General features: G+C 40.3%; 1 protein-coding gene across 1 annotated transcript in view; it reads right to left on the reverse strand.

Moving 5' to 3' along the window:
* The window catches only part of PGM5 (phosphoglucomutase 5), a gene marked incomplete at both ends in the record, with an annotated part of 55,135 nt that overhangs the window by 8,469 nt on the left and 23,266 nt on the right, over positions 1-23,400 (reverse strand). Inside the window, one exon of the mRNA XM_009578806.1 lies at positions 8,453-8,568. Within this exon, the coding sequence (XP_009577101.1) occupies positions 8,453-8,568 (116 nt within the window). The remainder of the gene's footprint in view (positions 1-8,452; positions 8,569-23,400) is intronic.

Genomic DNA, 23,400 nt, shown 5'->3' on the forward strand with positions numbered 1-23,400 from the left:
TACTGTTCTATTTTGTTTTAGTTCAATTATTAAACTGTTTTATCTCAACCTTGTGCTCTCCCGATTCTCTCCCCCATCCCACCAGAGGGGGGGTGAGTGAGCGGCTGCGTGGGGTTAAACCACAACAGGGAGTCAAGTTCAACAGCATCTCCTTATCTCTGCAGATGTTCATCTGTCAAGCTGCAGAAAAATAATTTTCCCATTCCATGAAAAATGAAGATTTCCAGAATGTTCATGACCTCCCACCAGGACGAAAACCAAGAGCCTGAAAAAATATTTCTGGAAAAAAAAAAACAAACCAGAGAATAGTACTTTTTCCCCTTTCTATATTTCTCCATACCTCTCAGTGGTAAAGATGTTTGGATGCTCAGATCTAAATCCCTTCCTATGTTTGTATTTATGAAGAGAGATATTGATCCAACAATGAATCAATATGGCAATATGTATCTAACCCAGGTTACCAAAAAATCACAAGGAAGCATGCATGAGAATTAACACAAAGTAAGATCCAAGACATCTGACACTCAGTAGACACCGATGACAACCACATAAGCTAACAGACTCAAGAAACTTGAAAAGACAGCAAATATGTGGCCATTGCTCTGGCATAATAATACTAGATTTAGCTGAAGTTTGTTAGCTGCAACCTTATCATTTTCTGCCTAGTCGCACATTATGGAAACACCGAGTACAAAAGCAAGTGCAGTAATTCACAAGTTTTGGTTCCTCCATGAATTACCTACTGATCAGGGAGGTTGGACTATCTGTGCCCTTAGAATATATTTAGCAAAATCCTCCAGAGAGGAATTTAGAAAGTCTTAGGTTGAAAACCTGTTTTATGAAATATCCCCCTTCCTCAAACACAAAAATCCTGTGGCAGCAAGAATGCTTTGCAGTGCTGTGGTTTTACATAACAGCCTGCAAGGTCTACACAGTCATCTGTCAAAAAGGCTGTGTTTTGCTACTGGCAGAGGACATGGTTCCCGTAATATAAATTGATGCACTGATGCCATTAATCCCGTGAAAACCTGTCAACAGAAAACCAAAACCAAAAACAGCAAGATGTGCAGAGAGCCACCGTAATTCCTAGGGTTCAGTCTTGACGTCCATCTTCCAGTTGTTGCTGCTGCCTAGGACTTGCAGACCGTCTTCTTGGGAGACAGCAACAGTCACAGTGGCAGCTGCTATTTATTCACATTTCCTAAGAGCCCATCGTCCTGGGCCTGCCAGGACAGCTCTGCCTCCTACTTAGTCTTCTTGTGTTACGTTCAACCCTGGGGGTGTAGACCTCCAACACCCTGTTAGAGGTTGCACTAGTTAGACTAAATGCAAATTACTATTTCAGCATAATATCAGAGTTGTATAGGAATGATTACTGAAGACTTGTGAAGAGGAAAAAGACTTACATGAAGATTATGTTTGTGTCTGTAAGTTAGGTAATGCAGAAAACAAGGACATTGAATACTGCAGATGGATTTAAGAACCGAGACAGATGGTAACGTTCCTTTGCATTTGCAAAGTAGCTGTCATAATAGTAAGATAACTTCCTTTCTGCCACTTTTTATCTGCCTTGATCTGTAATATGTGAGCTCTCTGCAACACAGGCATTCTCCTACTACAACGGCCAGAGCTATGGGCTGGTCCTCGAGGAGCTGCTGTAGGCAGAGTGACAGCTCACTCTGTTCCCTGCTCCAGAGTCCCAGGTGCTGTGAAAGCACGAACCGCCAACTAATCAGAAGAAAAGGGCAGGGCTATTTATGAGCTGTCATAGCTTTGCAAATAGCTTCAGATAAGAAAGGAAAAGAAGTGTCCCTCCACAGGAAGTCAGCCCTTCAGACAATCAAGTCCTCACCTTTCTTACTCCCTCGTTACGATAACACGCTAGATCAGCTGAAGGATGCCTTCACGGAAACACCAGCAATATGGCCTATGGGTAATAAAGTCAGCTTACTCATAGGCAAAGCAGACGGCACGGTCATGATCACTGTTATTGTAGCCAAGAGTCTCTTCCCAGGTAATGGTGCAGGTTTCTGCCACTGCCACTGAAAGAGAGACCTAGAGCTGTCACTTCCCACCAGCGTCCATCGTTCCTCTGGTAGCAGCAGGAAAAGTCATCAGGTCACCACAGGGGCTGGGGGCTCCCTGGGGACTGGGAGCACCGGGGGCTTCCCCAGCGTGGCAGGGCCCCGCAGCCAGGGCCTGTCCCACCCCCCCAGCCAGGAGCAGGGCAGCCGGGGGGCACCAGGGCAGCCCCAGCCCCGGGCATCAGGCACCCCCCGGGGGACGGGGATGGGCTGAGGCCAGGCCAGGATGTGAGACCACGGGTAGGCCTGGCTTGGGGGGGCCATGGCTGGGCAGGGCAGGGCTGTGGGGAGCTGGAGACCGGCCCTGCTGCGGCGTCACTGGGACCGGAGCTGACAGCCCTGGGGGCTGACATGGGGTCCTGGGCCATGGGCAGGGTGGGGGAGCCCCAGGCAGCTGGGCAGGGCCCTGGTAACAGCAAGCTCACCCCACCATGGCTGTTCCTTTCCTTCCTAACCTGCTTGCCTCTCCTTTCAGCCATTCATCCTTAGCACTGAAAAATTCAGTTTCAGCTAAAAAGTCATCTCTTTTGCTGGTACTATCAGCAACTTAAATGGCTTAAGTGTCTCAACAGACACCAGCAAAAAGGGAAGACATGGTATTGAGCTAAACCTCAGCAATTTGTTCCAATGTAAATGATCACTTATTCTCCTGTTGTGTAACACTCTGCAGACTGCAGGCCAACAAATTATACAGTGAAAGGCACAGCATTTATTCAGCAAAATGGTCTATACATCATGACATCTGTGCAATGGTCTGAACTGAACACCAAAGAAGAGATGAGTTTTGATTTAACAAACACTTCAAGTATGTTTCATTGAACCAAAGTGGTGCAGTGAAACATGGACAGAAGAATTTTTTGAGAGCTTTCTGTGGTCTCTGAGCCTTGTTCTGGCATGGCTTAAATTCATAAACCTCTATGAAGAGGGATGAGTGTATACGTATCATTGTTCTGATCCATTTAGCAGCTTTAGCATGTGCTATGTCATGTGTCCTTTAGGAGGACACACAGATCGTTGCTTCTCTGGAAGGAGAAAGCATTGGAGGAAAGTAATCCAGAGGCAAAAGTCTGGATGGAAAAGCTGGAAACATCCCAACTGTTCCAGAATCAAAAGTCACTGATTAAAAAAGCTAGCCTGATGTGAGTACAGGGACAATAATTCTGTGTGCCCAAGAAGTGTCTCAGTTCGTTTTTCTCAACAGGAGGAAAATTGAAAACTGGGATTTCTCAGAACTTGTTTATTCCACCTCTGTTATTTCACCAGCATATCCATCAACTGGGTTACTATATGTACATATGTTGTTCTACTTACTGCCGTTCTTTCTTTTAGCAAATTAAAATCTATTACTGCAACTCCATTAGTCAACTCTGTTTTTCACCTACTGTACTGTACTGTTTTTTGTAGGTGGTTTTGCTCTTTCTCTCTTATTTATTCCTACTGCCCAGCTGGCATGGTGGAAACTCTAGGGAGGGAGCTCATTCTGCTGCCTCAGTTCAGCTAACACCATTCTTCTTCGCTTTAGAGATCCAGTATCTGCTACCGTGGATCTGCAGAGGCAAAGCTTGCCCTGTGAAAAGGGATCATGTGCCTCACAACTATGTATTCCTGAGATTGCAATACTAATAGTCCTCCTGGATTGCTGAGGGCTTTCAGCAATCTCAGGATAATTTTCAGTGATACTTTTAATTGAAACATCCAAAGCATTAAATAATTCCAGACTCTGTTTAAGGAGCTAAAGCAGAAGGAGACCACAGAACAGAGGAGTCAACAAATATTTTTCTGATTATCCCATTATGTTTAATTTGTCATTGGTAAGGGAAATTATAATAACTGCAACTACTTCGACAACTTATTTTTAAGTTAATTTGTCACATATTTCTCCATACAACAGTAGCAAAAGCTATTTTTTATTACTGCAACAGTTAACTCCTATGGCCGGACTCAGAGTAAACAATCTGGGGAAAACTCTCAGTGCATGTTCCCATTCATAAAGAAGTACTCAGCTCAAACAGGCTTAAACTGAAGTAAAGTCTTGAGAGGCAGTAGCCTGAGAAACAAAGTAAGAACATGCAAAGATGTTCACATTATGATTTCTCTGATATTGGAAAGCTGTTGGGCATGCAGGCTGTCTTTTACATGTTTAACTTATTCTGTATCTGAAATTTCTAATTCTGATAGAGACGGTGAGCCCTGAGGGTCATATGCAGGAAGAAAATGTAATTGCTTTTCCCTCAATTAGTCATCTCTGTCTAGCGTATTGCTTTCTGCAAATGTGATTATAAAACAAAAATTTGACTGAAGCGAGTATACAAACTTACAGTAAATCATTTTGTTTGCACACACTTTGAGTCACAAATTTCTTATCCAGCAATCTGAAACTTGATGATATTTTAGGCAAATGGAGATTTAGGGGCATTCTGATCTGTTCCTTTATTCGAGTTAATGAGATTATTTTAGATTTGTGTTACTGTAACGGATACCACCAAATAGCTCTTTTAAGGCTTTCATCCATTTCAGCAGCAGAACATTTTTATATTCTCCACTAGTTGTTCTTCTACATAATCTTGCAGGAGAAAGCGGCATCTGGAAATTCGGAGATGAAGCATGCAAATTTATGAAAGATGTAGCAGTTACTGAAGTGGCTTAAACTGCAGAAAGATGAATCAGCCACACAGCTCTCCTAATCCTGATTAATAGTTCGCTGATGAAATTTAGAAACAAATTGCTGCTGCTGACGCCCTTCTCTGAATTGTGTCCTGGGCATTAGTCATAGAACCAGAAAGCTACTAACCTCATCTGACAAGCTCCCCACACTGATACAAAAATGGAAGAAGTTTTTAAAGCATTGGTTGAGCTCCAAGATTAGCTGCCAGAAAACAAGTCTGGGAAACACAGCCCTATGGGATGTTTTCAAAATCTTTTGTCCTTTTATAGCAGAAAATTTGCTTTTATTTACTTGCCAGAGCAAAATCCCTTATGTTATAAAATCAGGGCTCTGTATTATTTGGAAATTCTAGCTGGGCTGGATTACCTGGTTACACAGGCAATCGGTCTCCAGTGCTGTTCAGTTAGTTTGACGGTAGAATGTGAATCTGTAAAACCCCTTTCCCTTGCACAGAACAGCAAGTTTCCCACTCTGATCAGGTATATGGCACTTTTCTTTAAATATTCCATGCTAAAGAAGTGCCAAGTTTCAGTTCCCTAAATATATATGATTGAGGAGAAAGCTATAAAATTTATTCAAATGCCCAATACTGGCAGAAACTTGTGAGGGTCACGCAGCTTAGGACATTACTAAAAGATTCGCAATAAGATAAATATTTATTGCTAAAAACAGCTCACATCGCTAAAGTATTGGTCATCTACAGACCAGACTGCATTTTACAAATAAACCACCTGGCATATGAGATATTTTCAGACAGCTGCATTGAATTGAAAGATGATAAGGAAACTGAGGCAGGAAGAAAAACAAACTTTAGACATCATAGTCATTGCATAACTGCCCTGTAGGCACTGTCATGATTCATTTACACAGCAACTACACACACACTGAGGAATTTAAACCCACTGCTCAAGTTGTATGGATGCCCATGGGATTGAATCTTGAGGGTTCAGATTAGCCTTTAGATGGTATTGGCTTAAATGGGAAGTCAGGAGGCTTTCTGCACTGAAGTGCTGTAGGTACAACAAAGTTTATCTGACCAGAACGTGCTGGGATGCACAGATTAAATATTGCTGTAGAGCAGCTCTCCATGCTGGCCAGCAATATGTTGTTCAAGCACCCTTAGAATTCACAAGAGACAGAATTTATCAGGAATCTGAAGAATTAATGATAGGATAGGAGAACCACATTAAGACAGGAACACAGAGAGTGCTAGGAATGCAGACTGGTCTGATGTCAGGAGCTGCAAAATCAGAAGAGAGGCTATAGTACAAAATGCAATTGTTTTAGGGCCCTACAGAAAGCTACAAGCGAAGGAAAAAAGTCAAGTGTAAGACAGAGGAAAGTTAGAGGAATTATCTTGCCTACTTAGAAGAACAGACAAATTCCAGAGGCCCTGCCTTGACCTCTGTGAGCCACCTGTCCCGCTTTCCCAATTTCAACAACCACCTGATACTCAGAGCAATAAAGTTAGGCCAACACAGATCACAATGCCCTCAGTGTTTCAGTAGATCAAGCTCTGAAACCACTTCTCTTGATTCCTATATAACTGATCTGCAGGGCTAAAGTCCAGCAATGCTTGGGACAGCCTGCTTAGCAAGACCTGAACATGCCTTTTCAATGTGCTAAGGAAATTTGATGTTTGGCTTTTTTTATAACTGCACCATAAAATTTTAATGACAAGTCTCCTCGAAGGAGACAAGGCTTCTACTAAGCAACCAAAGATTCTTCCCTTCTCCCTGAGACAGAAAGCATCTGCAAGAGTTGTACTCAACATCGCCAGATGAAGATGGTCTAGGAGCCTTACTTCCGAAACAGAAACAGGCCTGAGGCAGTGGTTTGTCATGGCATATGGCACACAGAGGCCACCCCTGCTTGCTCTATATACCTCTACAGATAAAACTGCATGCAGCAGGAGATGCTGCACCCTGTGGGCTAAGGTACCCAAACGTATTTCAGTCTATGGGAACTCACCATCAAACTCCTACAAGCTCCTTCCAGTCAAAACCACACTTCCCTTTCTTCAGCATGATGATGAAGGCAGAAGTGTTTTCCAAATAATTTGGGTGCTAATGAGGTCATACTGATGTCTCCAGACCCACTCAAGTTTCATGGAAATATTTGGGTTTGGATGTGCAGGAGGAACTTCAATATTTAGAGGGAAGGGGTACAGAACTGGCCTGGTGAAAAAGCATCAAAAAGCAGTGACAGTTGAAAACTTCCCAGCCCAGACCTCTCATGGGCAAATGGAGACGCAGTCTAACAACACACCGCAACAAATGGCAGTACATTCTGAAAGGTACAAGATCTTCCTGCCCCTCTCTCCAAGTTAGAATTCACTCAATGACCTTGCAGAACACCCTTTGAAAATATCTATTCAAAAGATACATTCAAGGCAATACAAGTCTGTGCCAGTCACAGTGATTAAGCCAAGGCATCCAGGTTGCTAATCATGGGACATTAGTTCCCATTCACAACAGAAAGAAAATAAACATTCACTATTAAATTAAATTCTCTTACTTTTTACAGCTAGACGCCCAAAGAAATCTAACACATTTTTGGTTCTTCTATCATAGCCCATTCAGATACTTACAGACAGTTAATGACATGCTAACACATAAAGTGGCATGTCTATGGCTTAAAGGTATCCTCATTTTTAAAAAAGCAGCATTTTGCTCTAATTGACCTTATCCAACAAACTTAATACTAGACTTAACTCAATCAAAGCAAAATAAAACTTGTAACCATGCTTTACTGCATGATAAACAATTTTTTATGAGAAGCTGTAGCCAATGGATTATACACCAAAATAAAGAACTCGATGGAACTCACATCAAAATATAGAATAAATTATTAGCCAGGCAAATGGTTAAGTTATTCTGATATGTGCTCATTCAAAAACACTTGTAACATAACCCTACCAAAAAACAAAAAGAAGAAATAATTTCTCTGCCAGAATCCAGAAAAGAAAAAAAGAAACACTGTGAAATGTATTCAGTTTTTCTCATAAACCAAAACCATGTTTGTGCAGATTTACAGACTACACATTTTAATTGTTTGCCCTAATGCTTCCTGTCAGTACTGAATTCATGAGGGCTCAAATTTGTCTTTCATTCTGCATTCTGTTGTTTGGTTCTTGGGACTGATAAGGGAGAAATACTTAGGGAAAACACAGATGCTGACATGTAACTGAATTTCTTCTAATGATGATTTTATCTGAGTTTTGGTAATTGTGATGTTCTAAAAAGGCATGCCCCCAACATGTTTGATTAGACATACCATTAGACAAACCAATCCTCATACTTTGTACACTGAATTGCATTAGGAAAAAACACGTGCTTTTTCCATACAGGCAAAATCCCTCCAAATGGTCTTGCAGTCTGTGAAAATACTGTTACAGCAGAACCAGTGAGACCTTTCTGCATTATGTTCAAGTCAGAAGAGAATGCCAGGCACCTCCAAAAGCTGTCTGGGCAGTGATAAGATTGCCCATGGCTTCTGAATGTCCACCTTCCATATTTTTCATACCTCAAGGTACTGGACACCAAAGCTGCAAGAAGACCCTCAAGATCTGAACAACTGACAGTTCTCTGTTCCAGCACAAGATAGTTAATTTGCTGATTTTTTGGCTTTGACTTGAGGCACCCAGGAAAATTAAAAGTTGTCATTAAAGGTCTGTGGAAACTTTTGATTATGTATTACTTACCAGTGCCAAAGCTTTCCTCTCCACAAAGCGAGCAACGTCCAGAGTCCATAAGATTGGAAAAATATCTCCATCCTGTTGGTGTCTCATACACAGGAACCTTCATTACTTTTGCCACTCTGGAAAAGACACAATAAAATACCACACGATTAAGACAGTGCTTTTTTTACATATGGCCTGAGATCAGTTGAGGAATATTCCAGGTCTTGCTACTTCTTCTGACAGCTGGACTATAAGTAAAAAAAAACCCAGAACAGATCAACAGCACCATTCAAAACTGATCCTTGTCTCAGAACCTGACTTCAGCCAGAACCCAGGTATGTTTATACGGTAAGTGTAGTATTTTGGAAAATGTAGGACCTCAGCTCAATAGGCTTTACCAGTATCTTTCTCTTGTTACTGAGGAAGAAAGTTATATCTAGAGATACACGGTTTTGTTATACTAGTATTTTAATGAAAGTTAAAGTATCATGTTGAAGTACCTTCCTTTACAAAACACAGGTGGCCAACACCGATATGCTTGAAAAACACTTCTACTTCTGTTCATCTGTTCAAAGCCAAGACAATACAGGAATGTTTGCATTAGGCAGCATCTCCTCTAAAAAAGCTTTCCCAGTCTCTATCTGAGTCTGAACTTACTTTCCCTGACTCCTCTGATGCACCTATATGAAATACTCCCACTAGCTGGCTGACCTGCCAGTATTTTCAGGAACCAAAATAAAGCACCATATAAGGTGGATCTGCTTTCCCTTCCCCAGGTTGTTAACTGGCAATTATTCCTGTTATACACTATAATGAAAAAATCCTTTCTTGGACTAAAAAACAAGAAAGAAGAAAAACACAAATCCTCTAAGGAACTCGCTACCAAGCTGGGATTTATGCAGAATGAGTATTATCATTCTTCTTGTTTCTAATTATATTTGCTTGTTTTCATTGTGTGCCTAGGATTTTCAGAGCCAACTGGTTTTTCATATGAAAAATAAGACTTGAGATACAGTCAAGCAATCTGACTGACTAAAAAGGATCTTACGATCTTCCTAAGATTGCTGCAGCAATCACATCTAACAAACATTTTCTAAATTCCACCCCCATAGAAGAATACTTGACGTGAGACTATTTATGTAATTTAACTGCGGTCAAGCCCAGGCAAAGCAGATCAATCAAAGCGGGGTCCAACGCACTTAACACAATCCATCTAGAAGTTACATGTCAAGGCAAAAGCAGTCAGCTCTCTGACCAACAGAGAGACACCTGTTTTCAGATGGTCCATCACTCTGTCTTAAAGTAGGTGTATAAGGTAGATGGGATGAACTCTCCAAATATGCAAATACTGACCCTTTCAAAACATAAATGTACCTAAATGACAGTTCAGCCCTTAAGTATTCTCTCTGAAATCTTTGAGTTGTTAATCAGCACTGGTATTAAGTCTCCAAATCCACTTTTTTTTTAATGTAATAAATATCCATCGCTACCTAAGTCTCCTCCTATTCAGTCTAGGCTGTTCATTTTTGTAGTTACATATTACATCTAAAAAGAGTGTTTTTTAAATGAGATAGAATAAGAATTTGAAAAGAGCTAACATGGTGCCTGGAGAAAAAAATATTATCAAAATGCTTAATCCTAAACTCGTTTTTCATGTCTCTAGTTTAGATGTAGAGGCAAGTGTATACCTCCTTGTGTTTATACAGCACTAGCTGTATTATTGACTGCGTAAGGGAGATTATAGAGTGCAGAGCTGAAGAGGTTTCTGGCTCGCTCTGCAAAAAATCAAGAACATAAAAGGATTTAATCTCTGTGTGACAGCAACTGCAAGCTGGGAACAGGACCGTACTGCCAAAAACTAGAAAACAATCAACCAGAAAACAATGGCTAACATGCTGGAAGAGCAAAGACAATTCTCTTGAGGTAGCCTGACAATATTTCTACTTGCAGAAATGTTCCCATATCCTGGTACTGTTTTTGGAGAAGGAAATCCTTTCACTTTTCTGTATTCCACTGGTCTGGGGACAAACAGCCTTGGATGGACCTATCTTGACCAGCACCAAAGGCTTCCAGGGGCTGTGATGGTTTTCAAAGATTTCTACGCACTAGGCTAGCACTGAAAATACAGATGTTGATTCTGTTGGCATTGGGCTTACTTTAAACCAAACCTTTCAAACAAACAAACAGCATACATATAAACATATACATACAAAGTTTATAGTGAAATGACAGTATGTTCCTTGCAATATTTTTTTGTTCTTGACTCTTGAGATTTTAACAGAGTAAATAAGTAAATAAGTAGAAGGACACTGAAAATTAAGCATACTCTTTTTTATTGCCATTTTACTGAACTAAAGAATCATCACTGGAGGTCTCAATAAATGCAGAATGGGCCTTTATACAGCCTATACTTATTTAAGGTGAACGATCACCCCAGGAAACATGTGAGGGGTTCCCACAGGAAAATGCAAAAAATTCTCAAAGCTGCAGACTCAGAGAAATAATGTGCTGCATCAGATCAAATTACAGGAAATAACAATGCAAACTACAGGAAAATACCCTCAGAGGAAGGAAACCAATATTCTGTAACTGGGAAATTACTAGACTTCAAAGCCAGGCAAAACAGATTAAATGCGGGAAGGGGGAGGGATTTTTAATGCTCCTACATCTACATCTTTCTAAACAAGAAATACGACTAGTATGACTTCAGTGCAGAGAAACTGGCGGGGGGGGAGGTATCTTCATTTACCAAAACTTTTTTTTTCACTTTACATTCACCAATCTGCTTTCTTGTAGACAAAATGATAAAATCAGAGTTTCAGTCACTGCTACACTAAGTAGCCAGTTATTTTTTTAAAAAAAGTGCCAGCTGAGACAGAACCACAATCCCTTGTGGACCAAAATTTGGAAATTAGTTTCTATATACCACTGCTACTACCAGCACTACCTAACACAGCATATGACTTCATGACAAGCTTGAAAGATACTACAGAAATATTTTATTCTGCTAGGCAAATAAATGCTTAGGATGAGGGTTTCTGGAACTTGTAATTCTGCAAGAACAATTGCTGGTGAGTCACGGTAAAGGTTTTTGTTTTTTCTGTAACAAACCACAGATCCATTAATTACAATATCTATGATGTTTTTAGCAATGTACCTTCACAGGGCAGTTCAAACAAGTCTATATATAATCAGCTTTTTAAGTTTCTCTTCTTTCTGTACTGTGGAGTGCCTAAATTTGGAGAGTTAAAAATGGAAAGTCAAGTGGTTACCATAAAGATTTTGTTGTCTATATGAGACCTCTTGGTCAGATAGGATACTACTTGTCTCAGAAAGTGAGTTCTGGAACTGGTACTGCAAAGAGTTTATATCTTGCAGGGTCTCACTCATCAGAGTAAATTTTGTATGTCCTGATATATAAGTATAATGCATCATCAACAAGATACTGATGCAGTGGTGCTCCTGTAATGGGCAATACCTCAGTCTCTGAGTTGCCTGGGTGAAGGTGTTAGCTGTCAAAAGGCCCGACTTGATGGATGGAATATACTTCCAGAGCAATTCAACATAAAAACTGGAAAAAAATATGACATATGAATAGGTTCATTTTCCTAGTCTGTTTGAAGTAAAAGCATTCTATTTATGTCTAACCACACAGCTGATATACCTATGTTTATATGTTCCATGAATATGAACTATGTAGAAGGAATACAACAAACCGTGGATATTCTGGTTCTTGTCACCTCAGACATTTAATGTGACTGACTTCAAACAGTATTCTTGCTTGCCTTCTTTCAGCTTAAGTGCTCACTACATCAATGAGATTACACAATAAAGTTACTTCTGTCTGTGTGTAGCACTAATTAGCTCTTGCTAGACTGGAAAACAGGTTATTTACACTTGGACCTAAACTGAAGGGCAATCACCTTACTTATTCTGCCCATATCAGAGCTAAGGGTATTTATGTTTCCAGTATGCCAAAATACTAATTAAGGAGAAAAAAAAAAAAATCAAAGAAAAGTGGACTGTACCTTTGGCAATTACATATATTATTTAAAACTATATTTTGTGAATTTAAAAAAAGCAGGAGCAGCTGTTTTTAAATGGGGAGACAATAAAGTGAGTTAAAATAAGAACACAAATTATTGTAAGGTTATATAGTTAAATCTACCCTCCTCCTGTATAACTTCATTCTCATTTTTACTTTGAACAGCCCTCACTACCTATACTGACTGTCCACTTTTTATTAAAACATAAGGAGAACACATACAATGCAACTATGACAAGCAGTTTGATTTACTTCATCACTAGAAAACAGAACTATTGGAGAGTTTAGTTCCAACACAGAACTGTTAAGCCAATTCTTAAACTCTACAGAAAGTCTCACCAAAGCATGAGCTGGCCAGTTCATAATAAAGGTAATAAAGAACATAATAATAATCTTCATAATGAAGATCAGAATTTTTGAAAATTTCCTGTCAGAAAAAAAAAATTAACAACTAATTCTAAAATTGCTCCTGAAAGCCTTAACAGACTAATGTGGAAAACGTACCTGTTCTGCCCCAGGCAACTGGACTACCTATCGTACAGCTGCACATCTGAATATCCCAGATCTTCTTCCTTATACTTCACAGCCATGTGCATGTCACCTAACTAGGAAAACAGAGGGTACAGGACTCTTGATAGCCCAAATGATTTTCCTTGGAATTACAGTAGAAATATTATCCTGCTTAAACTTTGTAAAAAGATAACTTTCCATTGAAAAAAAAAAAGTTCTTTTATTTAAAAGGGTTAAAGGAATACCCTTGTGATACCTTTCCTTCAGTTTACCACCCAGTGGAGACAACAGACAGTTTTTCACAGATAGGCACAGGTTTTGCACTGACAAAACTCCACTGACTTCAGCAGAATTACCCTGACTCACATTAACAAAAGTCAGAGGGAAGTTTGCTCCAACCTATTCTCTACAATGCCACATAAAGTCCTGATGAATACACATCATTCAGATACAACAAATGGCCTGTGGCAAGCTGACTTTCTTGTGCCCAGTGAAACTTTTATAACTTCTGAGAATAGATCAGTCAATCAAACAAAATTATCCTGCCAAAGTCGTGATGCCTGTTCACCACAAAGATAAAGGTCGCAACACTGGGGAAGGGCTTTCTTTGACAGGTCTCATGAACTGTTGTAGAAGACTGGCTAGAGTTTTGCATTATAGGCGAAATGCTGGCTAGGGTAAACTGCAGCATCACATTCATTCTGGAGTCCTAACTTGGAGGAAGAAAGAGGTGTTAATGAAAGAATCACTAAAGAAGCGGCTATTGCATGCCCTTGTCTCTTTTATCTTCCACCACCTGTATGTATCAGCTGCACGTGTGAAAGATGCTTAGGTGAGCAGGCGTCAAAACACAGACTGGTGTTTCATGGACACAATTTTTTTCAATCCTACTCCCCTCTGTGGAGCCAGTGCTGAGGTAGACAAGGTGCTGTAATTCAAAGAGCAACAAGCCTGATTCTGCACAAGGCTAAGCACTCTCAGGCCCTAACAAACAGGAATCGAAGGAACTTGTGGGACAGACATGTGGGCCACTGAAGCATAGTGTGTGGCAGCAGCATTTCACAAGAGATCAAACCTCTCCCATGGTTTCTTTCAGAGTTACTGGCTATAGAAGAAAAAGGTTTCACACTGGGTCTTCTAAATCTCTACTTAGCCACTGAAGTAGACTGTGTTATCTAATCTCCAGCTGGTAAAAGCCTCATTTGATTTAAGGCCTGAAGCACATTTTATTTTAAAGACAAGACTACGTTTTACTGAAACTAAGAAAAACAGTTTTTCTTCCCACTCCTGTAGTCTTTCTTCACACAAAGAATGAAAAATATCTCAAGTAAGGATCTGCATCTGATTTATCAAGAAAATAATTTCTCTAGCTGAAATTAACAGTCTTCACACAGTCTACCCTTGGCATACAAATGTGTTTTATTTTATATTTTACTGCCTGAGATGCTTCAAAATTTTTGTAACACTTTGGACACTTCTGAGATCAAAACAACTGACTTAGGTTTGCCTACATCAATTTTTCCATCCCTTTACTAGAGATCCTGCTTTTGCTATTCTCTAACCATATAGTACATTGATGGACTTATTTAATTGTATTTGCAACCAGACCTAAAATTTCATGGGTTCATTCTTTTGGAGGACTAAGATGACATCCAAGATTGAACTCCTATCATGCTGCCACAGTTTCTTTTCCATCCTATCATTTGCATTAATTATCTCACTCCCTCTCCAACATCCAAATTTCTTTTGCAAAGAAAATTTTTTTTTAAACTTTATTGAAAATTTAGATTCATTGCCTTTTTAGTCACCGAGTCCCTATCCCATTCTCACTGCATGATGTTTCCACTTGTTCTCTCTGTGGTCTCTTCTTGTTGATGCTGAAGGACTCTTTGCTACTTCATTCCTCAACTTTGGAAGCCTAATTCAGCTCACCTTTGGTCAGTTCCCTCTTCATTCTTATTATTTCTCAAAATGTAGGAGCATGAACGTCCAACTTTTTTCTTCAGTCTCATCTGTAAGTCTCTCCTTCTTTTTAACTATGCAACTCCAACAGCCTGTGAGAAATTCACAGCAGTAGCAATGACAGCACCAGCACTGGCACCAACTATAATGTGAAATGGATGTTCTGCTTCTGGATGTTTTCACTCTGTCTGCACCGCCTTTCCTTAAAAGGCTTCAACTGCATATTGTGCAAGGAGTAGAACTAAAACAACAGTCACCCCCCTTATATGGTCAAGTATTACAGTGTTACTCCTTCCCAGTCTTTAATTTATTAAGCAAAAAGCAGTGGAATGCTAACCCCTTGCACACAACACAGATAACCAGGACATATCACTAAGATAAGATGTAAACTCTGCCATGGCTGGCAGAGAGGCTGTCAGGAGCACAAGGCAGAAAAAAAAAAAATAGTTAGTAGACAACAAGTTCCTTTTCTTTCTGCTTTCTAGTATGCTACTTCTCACAGAGAATGATCATAGTAACAGAAATCAATAAACAAAAAGCATCTGAAGACATTTTAGCTACACAGGATCTAGAAACATTTGGCTTTTTTGGTTTTGCTTCCTCCCTACCCCTGCGAAGTTTTAACTCCAAAATGCTTCTGCAGGTAGACTAAAGGTACACTGAATCAAGGTCTGGTGTTCAGGGGCAGTTTCTGTCTTGAAAACTGGTAAATTCAGGTGGATTTTTGTGGCTGACAATAATTCTGAGGATGGTTATGCATTGCTAATAACTGCAGAAATCATCTCCTTGTTAAATTCTGTTCAGGACAATTTGAATTCCCTTTCTATCAATGGAGCCTCCTGGCACTCATGCAATGTAACTGCGGTGCCAGCTAACTGTTCCAATATTCTCTTCTGCCTCTCAGACACACATTGGCCTCTCCCCGTGTTTTAAATCTTTCAACAGCAAAAAACTAAAAATTATCCCAGCAAAAAGCCAAAGTCCTATAAACACAACGTACCTTGCTCATGCCTTGTAACACACAGCAACCATACATGCTAGCAACTTATTTGAGCGACATCGAACACATTCACATTCATCAATCACTGCTATACTCCAAGGACGTGAACTATTGTGTGGAAGGTCAGCCCCTTGGCTTTAAATTCCTAAAACAAACAAATTTAAAACTTAGTATCTCCCTTTGGGCCCTTCAGGTTCATTGGACTTTTTCTGTCTCCTGTAGCAGCGGACTTGAAAAGGCTTGCACCATCACACCGATAGTTAACACACTCATCAGGGAACCCAGGCTCCCAGACAGACACGCAGTGGGGCCCTGCAGTTACTTACGCTCCTTGTTGCCACCTATAGGCCATGGTGTGAACACACAGCTCAACGCTTCATACCATCAAGCTTTCCTGCACACAGAGTCTGTAATACCTCAGTCAAATGTTACCAGCGCCTTGTGCAACATACCAAAAAGACAGCACTTTTTATTGAGACACTTTACAAAATAATGGTAAACTAATTTGTGTCCCACTCCCAACAGGCAACTTTCTGATTCAAACCCAAGGGGTAAAAGTAAATTCACGTGCCTAACTTCATAGCCAGCTGCTGAGCCAGGGGAGCACTGCAGAACTGAAATGCATTTGTAAGCAGGCCAACAGCTGCAGCACAGCTCTGCTTCAAATCTCTGAGAAAGGCCTGCAGAATGCCTCTGCCTCTTCCCTGCTCTTCAGGGAGTAAGTGGCCAAACTAAAAATAGCCAGCACGGCTCCTTGCTGAGTCTGCCTTTGCCCCCAAAACTAATGTGATAATCCTGTCCACTACATGCAGGAGGTGCAGGGATACTTTTTATGGACACTGTACTTTAGCCTAGTCTCCCTAACTTGCTGTGGAGTGACCTACCACTGAAGCAGAATTCACTGCTGAATGGGGACAGTAAATGCACCTTTTACAAATACACAAAGCAGATGACATGCAAAGACAGAACTTCTACCCCATACTTGCAGGTGCTGCAAGTAGGTTATTGTCGTGGCGATCAAGACACGAAGTTACTGCCAATATTAAAACTATCAATAGCACGCAAGTTACGTAGGTATTATCAGTGAGATTGTTACCATCCCCAATTCATGGGCACTATGAGGCATTAAAGAATCTTTTTCTGAGAAGTTAAATCACTTTTAAGACATTGCACTGCAGAAGACCTCATACACAGGCTTAGGTTTTAAGGCCTTGAGTACAGCTTTGGCTTTTAAATTCCTCTCTGAAGTCTGGATGGTAACAGAGAGTCCTAGCAATGAGATTCCATGGGAGAAAAAAGTTCTCTGAAGACCTAAGTGTTTAATTTAATTTAGTTTAAGTTTGTGCATATGGAAACTAAGAACTTTCCTTCTTTTTAAGGAGATACAGCTTTAAGAAAATCCCACCATGCAAAACTGGACTTTATCAGAAGCCTCTCCTTCAGACAGGAAGCTGGCCAATGAGCCTAAGACATCTGTTTCTGCTCAGCCAGACTATCATGGTATAGACAGTGCTGACAGCATGAAAGCACTGTAGCTCAGACTACAAAACACACAATTCTTTGCAGTCTCCGGGGGCGGGGGGGAATCAACAACGAAGTCCTCTCTGTCAGCTTTTGAAAAAATCTCAGCGCTTTTACAGATTTTAGCATGGAGCAGATGCTCAGAAAAGAATCAGAAAGGGACACAACTGCTACGTGCTAGACTTTTGCACATTAATAATAATAAAATTTAATTGAATAAATACTGATCAGTTTGTGGTGTTTGCTACGAGTAGAGCTGCTAAGAAGCAGTTTCTTGAAATTGCTTTTAACATTGGAATTCACCTGTAATAAATACATTAGTGGGTCACGAGAAAAAAAATCCTTCCTGCCTTTTTTTAAAAGAAAAATTAATTTAATCATAATGAGAAACGTTTAATTGCAGAAGAAGTATTTGTGCACTTATTACAGGCAGTGGAACCAGGTCTTATGTGAATTCACATCTAACTGCTAGAAATGATTCTCAGTTACTTTTTACTAGTTGAGTGTAAAATTCTGTTTCCAAACTATTAATAATCTCACCCTTTTGAACTCCCCACACAGCCGACACCTCTCTTTTCTTTCTCTCCCATTGAATGATACAAGTCAGAATGAATCCACTGTGTTTAACCCAGACAGTCAACCTCTGAACTGAGTTGGCTAAGAGCAAGAGTTTATTCTAAGTACAGTATTTATACTAGTGTCCTTTTCTGCAGTGTGTGAGGGAAAACACAGACATGGCAGGATGAGAAGAAACAAGGAAGGAGTCCGCAGCATTTCTCAAGCGCAGCTCCACAAAATTCATAGCCCAAATTTTTGTGGGAGGAGAGGACTAGAGTGACTTAAGTTATGCTGGACACTTACCAACCTTAGGCAGCTATGAAGGTGCAAATGACAGTAAAACATACGCCATATTGCGCAACGGAGCATGGTTCAGGGATCTGTAACCTCATGGCGAAGAAGCTATCTGTTAACCAGGAAGCAGTCTGGTCCCATCAGTGTGGCACTGTGCCCCCGTTGGTTGGTCTCCTTCACAGGCCAGGTTTGATGCTTTGCTAGCACAAACGTACTGCAAAGTACACTAGTATAAATACTGTACTTAGAATAAACTCTTGCTCTTAGCAAACTCAGTTCAGATACAGGCATTCAGGTTGACTGTCTGGGTTAAACACAGTGGATTCATTCTGCCTTGTATCATTCAATGGGAGAGAAAGAAAAGAGAGGTGTCGGCTGTGTGGGGAGTTCAAAAGGGTGAGATTATTAATAGTTTGGAAACAGAGTTTTACACTCAACTAGTAAAAACTGCAAACGGGGCTCTAGATAGTACCTCTGCACTGCTCTGTATTGTACCATGTAGACATATGGGCTTATCCAGGCTTCCATGAAAAACACTGCACTGTGTGAAGTAGGCATGATTCAGGCTTTGCTGAATTACTGCACTGTATTTTCCTTAGCTGGAGCAGTGTTCAGAATGTTCACAAGCTTTATATGATTTCAAACTACATTACTGTCTGTGGACGTGCAACCCAGTCTTCTGAGTTGTGTTCCTCCTACCCCTTCCACTTCCCTGTCTTCTTACGTCTTTTCAGCCCTGCTCCAGCATGCCACCCACGCTGAGATTTATGAAGAGAAGCAACCTAGGAGGTTCGTGCTAGGGGATGCTGACTCAGTCACAGCACAACTTTAATTTCTCCTTTACAGGAAAACAAGTGTTTTATACAAGGGCTCAGTGCCAAAAAGTAATGAGGATAGTACATAATAAAAAGGGGGGAAAAGATAAAACATTGAAGTAATGGAAAACCTAGTACTTTTGTGCAAAATTTCTTTTTTCTATATTCTACATTCATTTTTTTTTAAATAAACTTTTACAAAAGGCTTTCATATTTCCATTCAAATCTCTGGAGGTTCTCATGAGTCCAAAAGTTAAGTGTGCTTAAGTATTTTGCTGAATTCGTGCCAACAGGCAAAAGTGAACTATTCTGCTTTATTGAGTATTTTGCACCCATTATAAAGCAAGACTAGTTACGTGTACTGTAAGACCTGTTTCCAAGAAATCTGCTAACAAATCCAGTACCTTGCAGACAGAAATACTGCTCTTATGAAGATAAAAAAAAATTGATGCCAAGGTGGATAGGTCTGTGTAAATAAAGATAAGTTGGAAGGTTTATTGTTTTAAAGGGAGGGAAGAAGTAATTTCCAAGTGCAAAAATGGATGTGTTCATCCTCTTGCTTCTGATTTCTCCTCATTGTGTACATCTATATAGAAAAACAGGATGCTGTGGACACACCCTATAAAGAAGCCCAATGATTCTTTAGTGTAACTAAAGCTAGCTGAGATGTTTGGCCATGCTGAGACTATAAATTGCACGTGTTCCTCCTTCCTAGCCCCTGCAGACCTCTCCTTTGTCTTTAACCAGAACTACCAATAGGAAAATTCTATACTTTATATGACTTTATTTAACGTTGTACTCAGATTAGGTATCAGTCATCACTAACAAACGAATTGTAGCTGAGACGGACTCCAAAGCTCGCAGGAGGAAGGCCAGTTTGCCAGATCCGCATGGGGGAAGAAAACCTTCTAGAATGAACAGTTACTGAATATTAAGAAGTTATTTTTCTTCTCCGAGTCTCCGCCCATATAGATTCAACTCAGCAGGACATTCTACCAATATTTCATTCCAGTGAGTTACAAGAACCTAAATTCACTCTCTAATTATGGTGGCTGAGTGATACCAACCACAAAGACAATTTTTGCAAATGAGCAAAGTCAGATTTAAACTGGATGAGGAGCATACAGCTCACAGACTGGTAACAATGCCAGTAAGATCCTAAAATTGGCAAAAGCAAGCATGAATCAGGCCTCTTAAGCATTTCTAAATGCTGGGAGAAAGAGCAAAACAAACCACGTTTGTACAGAGTTTTTGACAAAAGAAGCTAAGAGAGCTTTAGGTGTACCTGATGGGGAGCTAATTCATTTGAACAAGAGGAAGTAACCTTACAGATCCATCAGCTCACAGTAGGCTTCCTCAGAATATACAGACTCTCATGACTTTAGACCACAATTTATTGTGTTTTTTAAGAACTATCTAAGCAAGATTCAGGTAACTAGGAGGGTGTAGAATTAGCTCTTGATTCTGGAAGACTCAAGAACCAAGAGCTGCTGTGGACCAGTGCATGGGGGCTGACAATCAATGCTGTCTGGCCCACAAAGGAGCTATCCTTATGATCGCATCATGCCCAGTCTTCCCTAAGAAATCAATCTTCACATGGGAGGAAAGATACTGAGAAAAATACGACACTGGATGATTGCAGAGGTAAAACAATCCCGCAGACTGGCCCAGCAGCGAGTGATCAGCCAGTCAGCAGCAGCTGCTAAAGAACTTAATTCTCCAATTTACAAGGTAGATCTATGACTAAGCTAATTTCCTAGCACAATCCACAGTAAGTGCATGGAGACATTTGCCACATCTTATTATTCCTCTCTGGAATCACAGAAAGACTCTGCAGGCCAGTCGAACCACCTGTAATGCCTGCTCATTGACATTAAGTAAGGAGGCTCATAGCATGCTGTAAGTCTACCCATCAGAGGAACAGTAAGAGTTACCGTGGAAAAAGAGATAGGGAGTGGGGTCTACCCCATGCCACCTGGCAGTCTATCCATAGATAGAGTTCTGTCAATCTTGGGCAGGGGGAAGCAAATTTTGCCAGTTTTGTGGTGTTTGGTGGTGGAAAATAGCCAAAGTGTAGGGTTGCTCTCTCACTCTTCCTAGATAGAAAGTACACAGTAAAAGTTAAAAGGAAATGTGAAAAACTTGAACAAAATGGAAAAAAGGAGCAAACAAGAGTCAGGGCACTGAAAATCCCCTAAACAATATGAATTACAGTGATTATGGATGTCTCTTAATCTAGACTACCTATAATGATTAGTAATGTTTATGACATTTCAATAGAAGGATACTGGAGTACCAGGAAGATATTGCTGAACTTCGGTAGTTATAGATGGAAATAAATACCTTCTAGAGCACACACAGACAGAGCACAGGTTCCCATTGTGCTGTAGTCCTACACATACCACACCTGAAATCCATACTACCAAACAAAATAAACAAAAAAGAGCAATCCTTTAAGGAAATTTACAGGCTGCAGCTTAGTCCACAATGTAACATTTTAGCAACCTCATGATGTTGTTTTAATGGTAATAAATGCTACTTGGACAGCAAAACCCTAACGAGTTTCATCAACAACAAAGCCCATACTTCTTCTGAATAACTCAAATGGGTGATGTAACTGATGTAAGTGCTGAAAACATGAAAACTCTTACTGGTATCCAAGCCAAATCAGCTTGGGTAAAAAACTATTTATGCATTACAGTCACAAGCTATATATATGGGAAATTACTCTTCTTCTCTTTAATATAAATGACACACACACCCCCTTGACTTGTACAATATGCAAGTTCATTAAAATGCCATCACTGCCTTTGAACTGTACAATTCCAAGAATCCAAACTTAAAAGTTTGAAAACTTCCAACAAAAACTATTACAGTAACTAATGTTGTTTTCAACTGTTTATCTTGGTTACAAATGTGTTGGAAAGCTTTGCACAAGATGCAGTCTGTGCAACTCTTTCTTATTATGGGGTTGTTTTCTTCAGTGTGTGGGATGCTAACAGGTGTACTCATCATGATGTTCCACACCAAATGCTGTTCTCATGTTGCTTTAGTCATCAGTTTGAGATCCAAATCCAAAATGCATAACTTCGCACCCTCTTTTGTAAATGTTTCAAGAGTCAACTTCCAAAGGAAGTATAACCTTCAAGACAGAGTGCCTGTGACTCCCTGCCTTGTGAAAACTTCATTGTCCCCTTCACACAAGCTCTAATAGAATGACTAGAAACAGCTGTTGACATATATAGTACCTAGATATGGCTGTGCTAAAAGTAAGGATAAAGCAAGAGACAAAAGCTGTTTTGCTAAAAACAACTAGCAAACACAAGCGTTTCTATGAGTATACAACGAGGGAGAGATGTGCTTTGGCAGCAACATACCCCAACAGAATCTTATCTTTCACATAATAAAACCAGCTGGCACAGTGCTCAGAGTCCCTGTGAGGTGAAATTAGAATCACAGAATCATAGAACATCTCAAGTTGGAAGGGACCCATAAGGATCATCCAGTCCAACTCCCTGCTCCTCGCAGGACTACCTAAAACTAAACCATATGACTAGGAGCGTCGTCCAGCTGTTCCTTGAATTCTGACAGGCTTGGTGCCGTGACCACTTCCCTGGGGAGCCTGTTCCAGTGACAAATTGCACACATATGTACTGTAGATCCACACAGAATCTGAGGTTTGATTGCATAGATCTAATGAAGAAGAGTCCAACCATCTGGCAAGCATGTGGCCATGCTCTCCAGATGTACTGCAGTAATCCCTAAGGTTGTTCATGCCCTTCCTGGCTGAGACACAAGAATCACTTTTCATTACTATTTCAGCATTCATATGCCTACAGAATAAGTTAACTCCTCCCTGTCAGTAAATTAAAGGACAAAGGGAATGGATGGCAATCAAGTACGATGACTTCTAGCATTTTCAGTGAACTTTTACATAACAAATGTAATTCCTTTAAAGATTCCACACTTATTTTAGCCTCCAAATTCTGCCATAGCTCAGCAGCAGAAAGATTATGCCTTGTTCTAGGAAAGATACTGTCCACTTTTTTCATGGCTGCAGCTGACTGTATTAGACAGTCTGTGTCTGGCCCATTCCCAACAGCATGGCCTGTGGCTGGTTGAGCTCTGCGTGCAAAGGCAGGTTTTTTGGTATATACATCCAGAAAAACAGCTGTCACTGCTACACCGTAGTATGCTGTATTAACAGCCTGCCTTGTTACTAGCTTCCTGAATAAGGCAGGTAGGAGGACAATCTTCTTAATCC

The sequence above is a fragment of the Fulmarus glacialis genome, unplaced genomic scaffold, assembly GCF_000690835.1.
Source record: "Fulmarus glacialis isolate BGI_N327 unplaced genomic scaffold, ASM69083v1 scaffold12205, whole genome shotgun sequence".
Taxonomy (NCBI): domain Eukaryota; kingdom Metazoa; phylum Chordata; class Aves; order Procellariiformes; family Procellariidae; genus Fulmarus; species Fulmarus glacialis.